This window comes from Drosophila nasuta, chromosome 3 (assembly GCF_023558535.2).
Source record: "Drosophila nasuta strain 15112-1781.00 chromosome 3, ASM2355853v1, whole genome shotgun sequence".
Lineage (NCBI taxonomy): Eukaryota > Metazoa > Arthropoda > Insecta > Diptera > Drosophilidae > Drosophila > Drosophila nasuta.
Window position 1 is genome coordinate 18,778,222 of NC_083457.1, and position 15,782 is coordinate 18,794,003.

Genomic DNA, 15,782 nt, shown 5'->3' on the forward strand with positions numbered 1-15,782 from the left:
AATAATTTATTAGACATGTCGGAGTCTGTTCTACCGAAGTCTGTTTATTCATTATCGCGAGCCGAGTTTCGATGCTTTCGCAGGCGAATTCTAGAGCACACTGCCCTCTCGATCGTCTTACTGTCTATGCCTGAGCCATCGAACAACACTCGGCGACAGCGTCTCGCTGTCGCCCCGCAATAACTGTACTTGGCAAAGCGACAAAATGCGGACAACCAACAAATTTATAATTGAAATAAATAGTATAAACTTCAATTAGATCCTAGTTCAATGAATTTACTAAGTGTGAAGTCAAAGCTAAACTTTCTGTAATTCCAGTCAACAAACGTAAACAATCGACAAGAACTTGTTCTTAATTTGCATGAAGGTATTAATGCTATATTAGTAGATTCATAAAGGGTATATCGCAGTCGTCTTACCCTTTAAGTTCAATCATGATTCTAATTTGAGTTAGAGCGAGACAAAATGCATTTGTTCTTCACCCGCATATTGATATATATATAAGTATTTAAACCACAATATATTGTGTTATATATAGTAGATTTTTATATTGCTCAGTAGTTGAAAGCGGATCATCAAGAGTAGATGGGTTCCTTTTGTGAATAACAAGATTCTTATATATAGTAATTGCAACTGAAGTGCTACTTATATGTATACTTTAATTATCGACCATCGAAGGTGTGCGCAATAAGCGTCTTTATACAGTAATCATGTCATGTCGCTTATCAGAAGATCAAAAGGAAAGTAGACGAATAAACAAGGAGATTGAGAAAATTATCAAAGCAGACAGAAAGAAAATGAACTATGTTATTAAACTCTTATTGCTGGGCAAGTATAACATTTATATCTCATGTAAAACGATGCTTCATAACATACATGTATACATACATATATATTTTTGTTTAGTTCCTAAAAATATTTATTCGGACAAGTAGTGAAAATAATTTATATTATTTTCTTAATAACCCATATTATCTTTATATAAATAATGACTAATACAATGTTTAATCAGTGATTTCAATTGTCGGCATAAAATTCAAATAATTAATAATAATTATACCGTTTCAAAATATCTTTATAATATTTGTGGTATATGTATTTAAATATCCAAACTAAATATACCACATATATTCATTAGTCACATGCATACGTTTAATACGCTGGTTGAGGTATTAGTTTTAATTTTATGTTCTCAGGTACGGCTGGATCGGGCAAAACAACGTTTCTCAAACAAATGCGCATTATACATGGCGATAGGTTTTCGGACGAAAAAATGCTTATCTACACTAAGATGGTGTACCAAAACATATTCATGGCTATGCAGTCAATGATCAAGGCTATGGAAGAACTTGAAATATCCTATAGTGATGTTGAAAATATTGTAAGACGTGATATTTTTTCCAATTTCGAAATAAAGTTGTAATTTAATTGCAGGATCGCGCTGAGCTCATTTCGTTAATTGACTGTGCCACAATCGAAACTTTGAAAGATCCCTTTTTGAGTGTCATTAAATGTCTTTGGAAGGATGTTGGCATACAAAAGTGTTACAGTCGTCGAAAAGAATATTATTTAATAGATTCTGCAGAATAGTTCGTAAAACATTGAATTAAGTCAAGAGTTTAAACAATTCATTGCTTTCTCTTTTATCTACACAGCTTTCTCTGTGAAATCGAACGAATTGAAAAGCCAGATTATATACCGAGTGAACAGGATATTTTGCGAGTACGTTCAGCGACAACTGGAATCAATCAATACAATATTGAAATGGATCGATTTGTACTCCGGTATATTACCATATCTATTATATTAAATACGATCAATTACTAACAAATAAATTGCAGTTTGGTTGACGTAAGTGGACAGAGTTCGGAACGAAGGAAATGGATCCATTGCTTCGAGAATGTAAACCTCATAATATATATCGTCGCAATTTCCGAGTACTTTCAAACTTTGTTTGAATCCGAAAAGGTTGTAAGCTTAAACATACTGACATTTATTAAATTAGTTTGCTGTTTAATACTTTTATATTGTAGAATAAAATGGAGGAATCGAAAGCTTTATTTAAAAACATAGTTAATTCTCGCTGGTTCGAAAAATCAGAGTTTGTTCTGTTTCTTAACAAGATAGATCAATTTGAAGAGAAAATCAAGAAATATCATATGGTGGACTATTATCCTCTTTATGGGGATGGTAAGGACAATAATTTCATAGTCTTGACAGTTAATAACTAATTTGTATACCTGCTACCCATAGGGTATAAGGGTATTATAACTTTTTGCCGGCAGGAAATGAATATAACAGGTAGTAGAAGGCATCTCCGACCCAATAAAGTATATATATTCCTGATCGGCATCAACAGCCGAGACGATCTAGCCATGTCCGTCTGTGTGTCTGTCCGTCTGAAACACTGGATCTTAGAGAATATAAGAAATAGAGCTATAATTTTTTTGACAGCATTTGTTATGTTTGCACGCAGATCAAGTTTGTTTCAAATTTTTGCCACGCCCTCTTCCGCCCCAGCAAATCAAAAAAATAACAACCGCAATTTTAAAGCTAGAGTTGCGTATTTTGGTGTATACAATAATAACTATAGTAGTTATGATTTAGTTGCGAACAGATACAAATTGTGGAAGTAATTAAAGAAATAATTTTGTATGGGCAAAAACGCCTACTAACTAGGGGTCTCAATTGCTTTGGCTGACTATCTGGTATATTGTGCCGTCTATGGTATATTTTGAATGCGATACTATATCGATATACCAAATATACCATTATGTATATTTTTAGTATTTTCGCAATATATTCGGTATATTTTGAGAATAATACCGCAAAATATATTGCTTTTATTCAAAATGGGTAGCGGGTATCTCACAGTCGAGTACACTCGACTGTAGCTTTCTTACTTGTTTTATTTTGTTATAAATTTGCAAATAGGACCGAAGGGCGATTCAAAGGCAGCCCGTGACTTCATTCGGAACATGTTTCTTAGTTTGAACAACGACAACGAGAGGAACATCTATTGTCATTACACATGCACTGGGGGCAAGTATATAGTGTTATTTAATTTAATATAACACTTTGACTTACTTTGCAAATCATTTTTTTTTTTCAATATAACAGATACTTCTAACATAAAACTCGTCTTCGCCGCATTAAAAGATAAAATTATGATCAATTTATTGGAATCCTTTAAACTATGTTAAAATAAATCATATCAAATAATTTGTTTATATATCCATTTCATGAGTAATCTATGTACTTTCAAAATGCATCCAAATAAATAATATAAAATCAAATAGATTCTGGTTAGACAGCGTTTTCAACGTCCTTAATCATTTTATTTATTAATTTCTTAGGTCTGATCATACTTTTAGATTTTAAAATTTATACTCGATGAATTTACTAGGCTAAACTTTTGAAGACCTCGCCCACAAGAACAAGTGCAAAAAATCATTTGGAGTATTGAAATATGCAACTTGTTAGCAACAATTTTTTATCACCCTCTACGATTCGAGAATATTGTTTTTGGTGACCAATTTGCAGACATTGTTCGCCACCGAACAAGTGTTCCACAATGAGACGGCTAAGGTTGTTATAATATGCATAAAGAATAGCTACGATTAGAGCAATAATAAGCTTGAACTTTACTTTCAATTGCAGATCTATTCGGAACTTGAGGCAATTGTTGACAAGTTGGCCACAGAATCGAGACACGGCTCAAATACGCTGCGCAAACAAACAAGTAATTGAGTTGAAACATCTTTACACAAATATTAATCCAATTATTTACTTTAGTAAATCCCATCAAGACATCGAGCCCAACACCAACAAAATATAACTTATAAATTGCTCAAAACTGTACAAAAAAAAAAAATCGCATTACATATCGCCAAAGTGTAAAATAAATTCTCAACTATTATATCTTGATTTATGTAAATGATATCACAAAGAACTTAATATTATACACAATATCTAAGTTATATACATATCTATATATCTATCTATCTATCTATTATTACATGCACTATTATAATATCCGTAATATTATGATTTTATGCAAAATTTCGATGGCAAATGCTGATCTTTTTTTTTTTTAGTTTTTGGCAATTTATAAAGATTTTTTAGTTGTCGCCAACTAATTCTGATAACTTTTGTAGCAAACATTCCCTTTGTTAACGGGCTCTCCTAACATTCCATGTAAAAACTTGCCTTTTGTATTTTGAATCAATTATAATGCGGTCATCGAGTTAATTTATTGTTTATGAGGTTGTTGTTGAATAAATTAAATACACAACTGTAGAATGGCTTAGAACTCTTTAATGACTCTTTGATATCATTCAGTTAGACTGCCGCGTGTTTAAAGCAAAACGTGGCCAAGACCCATTAACAAATGGAATGTTGCATGATATCGCTTTTTACCCTTGTTTTCAAATCCAGAAAACTTCTGGCAACATTTTCGAAAAAAATGTTCTAAATTTGAAGTTGTCCCTAAAAACCCGTAACATGCATGTCTTCAGTTATATTTTTTACTTTTTCTCTTTTTTTATGAATTAAATTGTAATGTTTTTGTTGGAATGATGATAATAACCCAAAACAAAACAAAATTCGCGAATGAAATAACCAACAAACAAAAAATATATACATTTAAACCAAAGCATACAACAAACCAACATCAACGTATAAATGCAAATATAAACAAACATAAAACAAACAAAAAATATGATGCAAATTCGTATGAAAAACAATTAGCAACATCCACAAGCTCTTCAATGGTTGAGCCACGATTTGATTCAGTTTCTTCAACACCAGAACCGACGCCAGAGTCGTCGCAGCTCCCAGAGCTACCACACAGTCCCGCACCGCAGCTGGAGAAGCCGAGCGCCGAGGAGGTGGCCAGAGCAGCAATCGAAGCGGCTGTTGCCAATGGCATCACCAGCATCACCACAACGACCACCACCAACAAAGTTGTGGAGACCACTGAGCCAAGCAGTCCGAATGCCAATTCAGTGGCTGCAACAGCAACGGCAACAGCAGCCACAACAGTGAAGACAGAGGAGACGATTCGTGAAGTGATTGCAGATGCCAAGGAAACAACAACGACGACGACGACGACAACAACAGCCACAAAAACAGTGAATGGCAACAATAATGAAGAAGAAGCTACAGCAGCAGCGATCAACAACAGCAGCAACAGCAACAGCTCGAATTCAGCGCCAGCGAGCAGCACAGCAAAAGAGCCGGGAAAGCAGCCAAAAGAACTGCCGGATGGTCAGTTGGGTGCCAATGGCAATTCGAGTTCGCTTGAGGAGCATAAGCAAAAGAAACTAGGTAAAGAAACAACAACAACAAACACAATTACAACGCACTCAGTTACAGATACAGAAACAGTTGTTAGCAGCATAATAAAAATCCCTTCGAAGATGACGACGAACGCATCTACGAAGTACCCAAGGGTGAGTAAGCGTCTTCCTTCCTCTACAACGATCTTCGGAAGTCAAATTCCAAAACTGGGTCTGTCTGCATTTTCTCTCTGTCTGTCGTTTGTTGTCTCTGTTTTGGGCACCTTCAACTAAATAAATGTAGTGCAAAAACAAAAACAAAAATACAAATAAACATAAATCACACCAAACACCAATTTCACTGGGTGCCTGATTAGAGGCCGATGATCGGCTGACAGCAACGGCTTGTCTATTCTGTATATTTCATATTTAAGCTTCAGTTTCTGTAATGATGTCTGTATCTGTATTCATACATATCTCTTTTAACCACACAAACTACGTATCGAAACAAAAGTATCTAAGCATGTGCGAGTCCGAAGGGGAAAGCTGTGATATAGTATTGTTGTATTGTACTTATAAAGTATTTGTGGTTGATTCTTGGGCAGTTTTTTTTTTGGCCCAATAAGTATTTAAGTGGTGCCCTGTTTCATTACAAACATAAAAAATACCGAAAAATAAGAAGTGTTTTAATGTAAGCAATTGTTTACTTTAAAAATCACTTTTTTGTAGTGCTTACATCGCATATTTTTATATTACATTCACCATTCATCATTCTATGCCTGTATATACATTCTATCTACTTCTATTGTTTGTAGCAAATTGTCATTCACGTTGTAATATTTATTGATAAACAACAAAATGGTTGCAGGTGGCTAAGGCTAAGACACGTATTTAGGTTACTGCATACAAGTACATAGCTTTAAGTTGTCTTCAGTCATCTCATCATACGATCACCGATCAAAAAATACAACAACAATAACCAAAAAAAATTTAAAAAAAAAACACCGCTTGCACGTTTGTTGCTTAAGTCTTTTGTATTGCCAGTTACACCAATTTACCGTCGTAATACTAGCCAAGCAAAATACCAAAAAAAAAAATAAAAAAAAACTGACTAACCCATGCGCAGGGCTGCGAACTTACCACCGAAATTAACAGCAAGTTGTGTTCTTGCTTTTGCGTTTTGTTCACTAAAAATTGAGTTGCGCATTGAATATACTTATTATTATTATGATAATTATCTATAGTATAATATGTTTATGTGCGGATGTGCGGTACACCTGTAAATCAAATAATAATTCATAATATTGTTCTGCACTCAACATATTAACCGTAATGCAATTTCACAATTCACAGATGCCAACACAGCTGATTTGCCACCTGGTGTGCTATATCGCGTGAAGGCGACCTACGGCTACGTTAAGGAAGATGTCGATGAACTGAGCTTTGAAATTGGCGATACCATACGTGTCATTGAGTACGACGATACCGAGTATCAGGTAATGCTATCCAAGCTATCCACCATGCTTGCCAATCCATGTACCGTGTTTCATCTCTTCCCCCAATCATTGAGAATTAACGCATACGCTCGTTGCCCCTCCAAATGCACGCGGATGCACATTTATTCGACACAGTGAAAGATTTTTTTTTTATTTATTTGGACGTTGAAACTAAAACCGCGTATAAATATTAAAAGACGCTGGACAGCTAATTAAATTAGATTAAAAATATGTTAGAATATATGTATAATAAGATAAATAACAATTAAATACTCGATAAATAAGCTAATAATAAGGTTTTAAGCAAAGAAATAGATTTACTAGAGCAAACTACGTTATTGAGATTATTATAGTTCACACACAGAATACGGAAGGGATTATGGCAAGCATAGTTAGTAGATCTACGTGAAATGAGAAGAGGAAGAAAATTCCTAGTGATCCTGACAGGAACTGCAAAACTAATTTGACTTAACAGCTTTAATGAGTCTATTTCACCGTTAATTAGTCTCTGTATAAAAACAGCACCTTGCATAGTTCGTCGGTCAGAAAGAGAAGGAAGGTTTAGTAATAAAAGTCTACTGCGTTACGGTGGTAATCTAATATTAGGATTCCAATTTAAACTACGAAGAGCAAATAATAAGAATTGTTTCTGCACCGATTCAATCCTATCTTGATAAACCCTATACTGGGGATTCCAGACAAGAGATCCTTACTCAAGTATAGGACGAACCAGTGAGACGTACAAAGTCTTAGTAATATAGGGATCATTGAACTCTTTCGACCAGCGTTTTATAAATCATAGCCCTATTTACAGCAGACAGAATATGCATATCGAATTTTAGTTTTGCATCAAGCAGAACCCCTAAGTCATTCACACCTTCAATTCGCTCAAGAGGAGTATCATATAACATATAGTTATTTAACTGGGAAGAACCCCTACAAAAGGTCATAAACTTACACTTATTGCAGTTGAGATGTAACATATTTACTCTGCACCAAAGATTCTAGACGATTAAGGTCACATTGTAACAGTGAGCTCGCAAGACTATCATTAAATGTCAGGCAAAGCTTAACGTCATCGGCGTACATAAGTACACGGGAATGCTCAATAACAGAAGGAAGATCATTTATGAACAAAATGAACAATACAGGACCCAAATGACTGCCCTGGGGCACACCAGAAGTGACTTGGACACATTTAGATACAAAACCATTATAATAAATATTCTGAATTCTGTTGGAAAGGTATGAGGATCTCCACTCAATTAGGCTATGAGGAAATCCTATAACATTAAGCTTATACAGTAAGAAGTGATAATTAACAGAGTCAAAAGCCTTACTAAAATCGGTGTAAATGACATCCGTTTGCATTTTATTCTCGAATCCTTTAATTACAATAGAAGAGAACTCCAATAAGTTAGTATGTATAAGTGGATCTAGACTTCACAAACCCATGTTGGTAAGGTGAAATTATAGATTTACACAGATGTTGCAGTTGAGAAGTTATAATTTTTTCAAATGCTTTCGGAATCGCAGACAATTTAGATATACGGCGATAATTTTGAACTTTAAATTTGCTCCCTTTTTTTAGGATAGGTATAATGTATGATTTTTTCCAGATTTTAGGAAAAAAACATGAGCGGTTTACAGATACTACCAGCACAATACCTTAGCACACAACTAGTTACTCCATCCGGACCAGCCGAAAAAACAGGTTTTATAGCCAATAGTTCCGTTAAAATAGAGCTTTCAGTAATTAAAGGACCAAAAATACAATTAGATGAATTTAACTGAAAAGGATAAGAAAAGGAATTTTGAGAACTTGGGACAGAATATGTCGTTTGGAAAAAGTCCGCAAATAAATCGGCAACATCATGACCATTAGATATTGTCATATTCTCCAAAGACATAAATGCTGGTGATGACGCGGATCTACGCTTCGAGTTAACGAAGTCGTAAAATCGCTTTGGATCACGCTGAAATCTTATTCTGCACCTAGTCAAATAATTATTATAACACTCATTGTTATGAGTGCGAAATGCAGCTGGAGCAACAGAATAGCGGAGAAAATCAAAAGAGGAGCCAGTTCCCTTGAATTTTTTGTAAAGTCTCGACTTACGATTTTTTAAATTCGATAATTTCTTAGTAAACCATAAGGGTTTATCAGACAAATGTGGAATACTTGATGGAACACAAGCATCAAATAGCGAGTTCAAAATAGAATAAAAAAAATTCAACCGCTATATCCAAGTTCGTAGATAAAGAAAGTTGGGACCAGTCAGTTTGATTATGAATAATATATTGGACACCAAAAGAGTATTTTTAGATCAACTAATATCTTAACAAATAGTTCATCATAAATCCATTACATTAGTGATCTATAAATATATATAATTTATAATTGAAATAAATAGAATAAACATAAAATAGATTTTAGTTCAATGAATTTACTAAATGTGAAGTCAAAGCTAAACTTTCTGCAATTCCAGTCAACAAACATAGACGGAAAAATAAACAATCGACAAGAATTTGTTCTTAATTTGTACTATATGAAGGTATTAATGCTATATTAGTAGATTCATTAAGGGTACATCGCAGTCGTCTTACTCTTTTAGTTTAATCATGGTTCTAATTTGAGTTAGAGCGAGATAAAAAAGCTTTTGTTCCTTACCCGCATATTGATATATATATATATAAGTATTAATACTGAAAATTCACAATAAATTGTGTTGTATATAGTAGATTTTTATATTGCTCAGTAGTTAACAGCGGATCTTCAAGAGTAGATGGGTTCCTTTTGTGAATAAGAAGCTTCTTATATATAATAATTGTAACTGAAGTGCTACATATATGTATACTTTGATTATCGACAAGCGAAGGTGTGCGCAATAAGCGTCTTTATCCAGTAATCATGTTATGTTGCTTATCAGAAGAACAAAAGGAAAGTAGGCGAATAAACAAGGAGATTGAGAAAATTATCAAAGCAGACAGAAAGAAAATGAACTATGTTATTAAACTCCTATTGCTGGGCAAGTATAACATTTATATCTCATGTAAAACGGTGCTTCTTAACATAAATGTACATATATTTTTTTATTATTATTTTTTATTTTTTTATTATTTTATTATTATTAGATATTAGTCACATGCATACGTTTAATAGGCTGGTTGAGGTATTAGTGTTAATTTATTGTTCTTAGGTACGGGTGAATCGGGAAAAACAACATTTCTCAAACAAATGCGCATTATACATGGCGATAGGTTTTCGGACAAAGAGATGCGTTTCTTCACTAAGATGGTGTATCGAAACATATTCATGGCTATGCAGTCAATGATCAAGGCTATGGACATACTTGAAATATCCTATAGTGATGTTGAAAATATTGTAAGACGTGAACAATATTCTTTCCAATTTCGAAATAAAGTTATATTTTAATTGCAGGATCGCGCTGAGCTCGTTTCGTCAGTTCCATTAAAAACAATCGAAACCTTGGAAGATCCATATTTGAGTGCCATTAAATGTCTTTGGAATGATATTGGCATACAGGAGTGTTACAGTCGTCGAGACGAATATTATTTAATGGAATCTGCAGAATAGTTCGTAAAACGTTGAATTAAGTCAATAGTTTAAACAATTCATTGCTTTCTTTTTTATCTACACAGCTTTCTCTGTGAAATAGAACGAATTGAAAAGCCAGATTATATACCGAGTGAACAGGATATTTTGCGAGTACGTTCAGCGACAACTGGAATCAATCAATACAATATTGAAATGGATCGATTTGTACTCCGGTATATTACCATATCTATTATATTAAATACGATCAATTACTAACAAATAAATTGCAGTTTGGTTGACGTAAGTGGACAGAGTTCGGAACGAAGGAAATGGATCCATTGCTTCGAGAATGTAAACCTCATAATATATATCGTCGCAATTTCCGAGTACTTTCAAACTTTGTTTGAATCCGAAAAGGTTGTAAGCTTAAACATACTGACATTTATTAAATTAGTTTGCTGTTTAATACTTTTATATTGTAGAATAAAATGGAGGAATCGAAAGAATTATTTAAAGCCATAGTTAAATACGACTGGTTCGAAAAATCAGCGTTTGTTCTGTTTCTTAACAAGATAGATCAATTTGAGGAGAAAATCAAGAAATATCATTTGGTGGACTATTATCCTTTCTATGGGGATGGTAAGGACAATAATTTCATAGTGTTGACAGTTAATAACTATTTTTTTTTATTTTGTTATAAATTTGCAAATAGGACCGAAGGGCGATTCAAATGCAGCCCGTGACTTCATTCGGAGCATGTTTCTTAGTTTGAACAATTTCTGCGGTAGGGACTTCTATTGTCATTACACATGCGCTACGGGCAAGTATATGTTGTTATTTAATTAAATATAACACTTTGACTTACTTTACAAATCATTTTTATTCAATATTACAGATACTCATAACATAACACTCGTCTTCGCCGCTGTAAAAGATACGATTATGAGCAATTTATTAGACTCCATAAACATATGTTAAAATAAATCATTTCGTTAGGAAATAATTTCTTTATGTATCCATTCCATTAGTAATCTATGTACTTGTAAAGTCCATAGTTCAAATAAATAATATAAAATCAAATAAATTCGTTTTATTCATTAATTTCTTAGATCTGAAAATTAAAATTTATTCTATATGAATTTACTAGGCTAAGCTTTTGAAGCCCTCGCCTACAAACACAAGTGCAAACAAGTAAGAAAGATACAGTCGAGTGTGCTCGACTGTGAGATACCCGCCACCCTTTTTTAAATAAAAGCAAAATATTGCGATATTATTCTTAAAATATACCCAAATAAGTCGAAAATACTAAAAATATACCAAATGGTATGTTTGGTATATCGATATAGTACATCATTCAAAATATACCATAAACGGCACAATGTACCAGATTGTCGACCAAAGCAACTAAGAACCCTAGTAAGTAGGCGTTTTTGCCCATACAAAAGTATTTCTTTAATAACTTCGACAATTTTTATCTGATCGCAACCAAATTTTCAGGAATCATAACAACTATAGTTATTCAAAATTCGTAACTCTAGCTTTAAAATTACGCTTGATATTCAATTTTTTTTGATTTGCGAGAGCGGACGTGGGCGTGGCATAAATTTGATACAAACTTGATCTGCAAACGTCTCTGAGATCCAGTGTTTCATACGGACAGACGGACAGACACACAGACGGACATGGCTAGATCGTCTCGGCTGTTGACGCTGATCAAGAATATATATACTTTATAGGGCGGAGTTGCCTCCTTCTACCTTTTACATAGATTTCCTGTCGGCACAAAGTTATAATACCCTTCTACCCTATGGGTAGCGGGTATAATAAGCAACATAGTAAGGCAATGCTAAATTTGTAAGGAATCTAAATATGACAGACATCCCCCTAATCTAGAATTGAAAAGAACTCCAATACCAGAATACCCCGGTCACATTATTCAAATCGACATTTACTCAACCAAAGGCCATTTACTTCTTACAGCAATAGATAAATTCTCAAAACTAGCACAGGCACGGATAATCAATTCGAAAGCAATAGAAGACATTCGAACACCACTTGGGGGCATTATTTTCTACTATGGAGTTCCTAAGTTCGTTATAATAGATAATGAGAAATCTCTCAACTCAAGGTCTATAAAGTTCATGCTTGAGGATCAGTTAAATATCACAATTTACACTGCGCCACCATATAAGAGTACGGTTAACGGACAAGTAGAAAGGTTCCATTCGATACTTTCCGAAGTAATTAGATGCTTACAGAAAGAAAATCACCATAGAACCTTTGAAGAACTTCTAGATAGAGCCATATACGAATATAACTACTCTTTTCACTCCACAACCAAAAAAGCGACCATTAGAGGTATTCTTCGGAAGGAGAATCGTACATAAAAGTAACATCAAATCATAACATTCACAGGGTATTTCTATAGACAATAACCAACGCTACGATGGACAGGGAAACCCACTTAAAACATGGAGAGTGAAAATGCGAACAACAACAGCGTGAGCAAGTTTTCATTACGCCTATGGCTCAGTGTTGTCTCTTCACTTGTCTCTGAGCAAATCCCTTTTATTTGCCAGAAATCGAAATCATTATTGCTTTAGGCTGACTGTCAAAAAGAAAATTCACAAAATGTATACCTCAAAATTTATTGTTTTCACTATCTTACTAATACATTATTGCGCGGAGAATGCTGCTTCTTGCGATGATTTGCATTGGGAATTGCACCAAATCCCACAAGCGCGATCCGATGAATACTGTCTCGAGGAATCTGCGACAAAAGCGTTTAGCGAATAATGAAGACAGTGCCAATGAGATGACGACCGTAGATGAACTACAGTTTCAAAGCGATTTTATCCAGCATCGGCTGAAACACAAGAAACAACGCCTACAACCCAGAGAATATTCCAATCCGAGTTTGAGCGACATCAATGATGATGACGATTTTCGTTTTCTGGTAACCGGCGGATATCGCCCGGAAAATAATCTTCTCGTTAAATACGTTGTTTCGATTCGATACGACAAAGAGCGAAAATATTTCGGAGACAATCACTTCTGCGGTGGCGCAATAATATCGTCGAAGACTATTCTGACTGCGGCGCATTGTCTATTCAACAAGTAGTATGTTTAAAAACAACATATGTGTGTATAGAGTTAGTTGAGGTCTTTGGCATTAAGGTTGAGTAGAGCTGCATTACATTTTATTCTCAACTAAGATATAATTCAAACCAAAATTGTGCTAGAAGAATGTTGAATAGCAAGGCGATTGAAAGTTAGATCTTACACAATTTTATGCTGATTAAAAAACAAGACAAATTCGCCATAAATTCTAAATTTGATCTCCTCTCAATAGACTTCTTCTTATCAAAAAAGATGTCTAAATCAATTATTCTGGCATTGTAAGGAACAAGACAGGATAATCAGTTATTTGACTTCAGCTAGCAAACTCATGTTTTTATATTATCTCAAATATGGTTGAACCTAAGCAGCTCCTTACGTTTACAGTGGGGTTAAACTGCGACCCAATCGATTAAAGGTCGTAGCTGGCACCCCGAGTCGCCTGGTCAAAACGGAAAACACGCAAGAACTAAATGTGAATAAAGTGAGAGCGCACCCCAAATACTCTTACCCAAAGTATCCCAACGACATTGGCATTCTTCGACTGAAGGAGTCAATTCGCTTAGACGACACTTTCGCCACGATTATACCAATAGTTGATCGGGATCCAAAGGCTGGACTGTTGTGCACAGTCGTTGGTTGGGGCACAGTGATTCAGGTGGGTTTAAAGAGAAAGTGCGAAGCGTATCTCTGAAACTTTCTCTGATGGCTTTCTCCATACTATGTAGTATGGACCCACGCCAGACGAGGCCGTGAATGGTGACGTGTCTATCAATACGAACGCGAGGTGCTCCAAAATTGCTGGCTTCAGAAAGGGAATGGTATGTGCGTCCAATGCCAATGATTACGAGGTCGACAGCTGCCAAGGTGACTCGGGAGGGCCGCTAATGTGCGACGGCAAAGTGGTTGGCATAGTTTCTTTTGGCACTGGCTGCGGCGAGCCGGACTCGGCCGGAGTGTATACCGATGTCTACCATTATCGGGAATGGATAGCCCGCAATACGGCTAACAAACGCAGCTAAACTAAGGCATCTCCTTATAGACTCCATTTGATCGCATTGTCCATGATGTGCTCCTTGCATATCCCGATGATATGAATGTGCTATTGGCATCATTGTTGTGTGCCATGTGCATGTAAATCATATTTTACGCTATTGTCATTAGATGTGTTTTATTCATTTAGTTTAACTTTCAAACTCTAGGAAATAAAATGCCAATTTGACCGTACTACGTGGATAACGTATACTTAATTTATTCATTGCAGTTATTGTGCAGAATCTTAGCAGACATTTAACAGACGCTGTTAATCCCATAATTATGCAAACCGCAATATAATGTTATCTCTAGTGGCAGATAGAATTTGGAATGGCTCACACTTATATACACACACACACATTCACAAATGTGGTAGGCACTTTTTGTCCACTAATCAGACCGTCCCCCTTAAAGTGTTGGTCCCTGCCTAGTCATAAACATACATACAAGTCCGCTGTTACGGGCAAACAGCACATGCTGTTAATTTAGAACGGTCTAATTTTTGGCAAGACCTTTTTACACCGAAATGCTTAGCAAGCTATCAGTAACAGTGCCTTTAAGTTCTGCACAGCTGTTGAGTAACAGTTACTAAGAGGCAGTTGATCTGAAGAAACTGTGGCAGCCCAGATCATGACGATCTCGTCATGTTAGAGGAAAATATCAATAATCTTATCAGTAATAATAATCAACAGGTTATAATAAACAAACTTGCGTCCATATCGAACTCCCTAACGAATTCAATACAAACAAGTAACAAGTCATACGGACGGACGGACAGACGGACATGGCTAGATCGTCTCGGCTGTTGATGGTGATCAAGAATATATATACTTTATAGGGTCGGAGATGCCTCCTTCTACCTGTTCTACCCTATGGGTAGCGGGTATCTCACAGTCGAGCGCACTCGACAGTAGCTTTCTATGGAGCCAGTCATTATGCAACCAGAAGTGCCAATCTTACAAATAATATCCGAAGAGACTGAACGTTTAAGGATTCTATCAATAACACCAACATGCTGCAATACTTACAGACGCACTTCATGGTCAACAGCATTACAATGTTAACGCTCTTCGGTGTCATCCTGATAACAGCGTTAGGACCTCACGCAAAAGGATTTACAGAAAACCCCACTGCCTCAATTCAACAACATCCCATATTTTTTTAAATAAATGGCTTGAGGACAAGCACGAATTAGAGGAGGAAGAGTTAACACACAAAACATTACGAAACTCAAGTCATTACGAAGGTCAATATGCAGACTCAGCGTCCGACCAACTTCCTGCACGCCCCGAGTGC

The 15,782-nt window shown here is 35.3% G+C and overlaps 4 protein-coding genes and 1 long non-coding RNA gene across 6 annotated transcripts; all 5 read left to right on the plus strand.

Moving 5' to 3' along the window:
- Positions 1-573: 573 nt before the first annotated feature.
- Positions 574-3,219, plus strand: LOC132790377 (G protein alpha q subunit-like). 2 transcript variants are annotated; one of them, XM_060798874.1, is made up of 8 exons: positions 574-828; positions 1,197-1,381; positions 1,435-1,589; positions 1,656-1,784; positions 1,842-1,971; positions 2,034-2,190; positions 2,935-3,042; positions 3,121-3,219. In XM_060798874.1, the coding sequence occupies exons 1-8, from the start codon at positions 711-713 to the stop codon at positions 3,201-3,203; spliced, it is 1,065 nt and encodes a 354-aa protein (XP_060654857.1). In that variant the 5' UTR covers positions 574-710; the 3' UTR covers positions 3,204-3,219. The 2 variants fall into 2 exon arrangements, with proteins under 2 accessions (XP_060654857.1, XP_060654858.1); XM_060798875.1 differs by having other exon boundaries at positions 1,842-1,968.
- Positions 3,220-3,482: 263 nt separating this feature from the next.
- LOC132789042 (uncharacterized) lies at positions 3,483-3,823 on the plus strand. The gene is made up of 3 exons (XR_009632674.1): positions 3,483-3,588; positions 3,661-3,742; positions 3,796-3,823. It is a non-coding gene; the product is annotated as an uncharacterized LOC132789042 (long non-coding RNA).
- A 780-nt stretch (positions 3,824-4,603) lies between these two features.
- Positions 4,604-6,913, plus strand: LOC132793904 (uncharacterized). Its single transcript, XM_060804061.1, has 2 exons — positions 4,604-5,328; positions 6,633-6,913. Exons 1-2 carry the CDS (start codon positions 4,770-4,772, stop codon positions 6,911-6,913), a joined length of 840 nt encoding a protein of 279 aa, XP_060660044.1. The 5' UTR covers positions 4,604-4,769.
- A 2,725-nt stretch (positions 6,914-9,638) lies between these two features.
- On the plus strand, positions 9,639-11,321 carry LOC132789944 (G protein alpha q subunit-like). The gene is made up of 8 exons (XM_060798293.1): positions 9,639-9,804; positions 9,976-10,160; positions 10,218-10,372; positions 10,439-10,567; positions 10,625-10,751; positions 10,817-10,973; positions 11,047-11,154; positions 11,230-11,321. The coding sequence occupies exons 1-8, from the start codon at positions 9,687-9,689 to the stop codon at positions 11,310-11,312; spliced, it is 1,062 nt and encodes a 353-aa protein (XP_060654276.1). The 5' UTR covers positions 9,639-9,686; the 3' UTR covers positions 11,313-11,321.
- Positions 11,322-12,894: 1,573 nt separating this feature from the next.
- On the plus strand, positions 12,895-14,678 carry LOC132792831 (putative trypsin-6). Its single transcript, XM_060802328.1, has 3 exons — positions 12,895-13,454; positions 13,839-14,109; positions 14,180-14,678. The coding sequence occupies exons 1-3, from the start codon at positions 13,024-13,026 to the stop codon at positions 14,471-14,473; spliced, it is 996 nt and encodes a 331-aa protein (XP_060658311.1). The 5' UTR covers positions 12,895-13,023; the 3' UTR covers positions 14,474-14,678.
- The last annotated feature ends 1,104 nt before the right edge of the window (positions 14,679-15,782 follow it).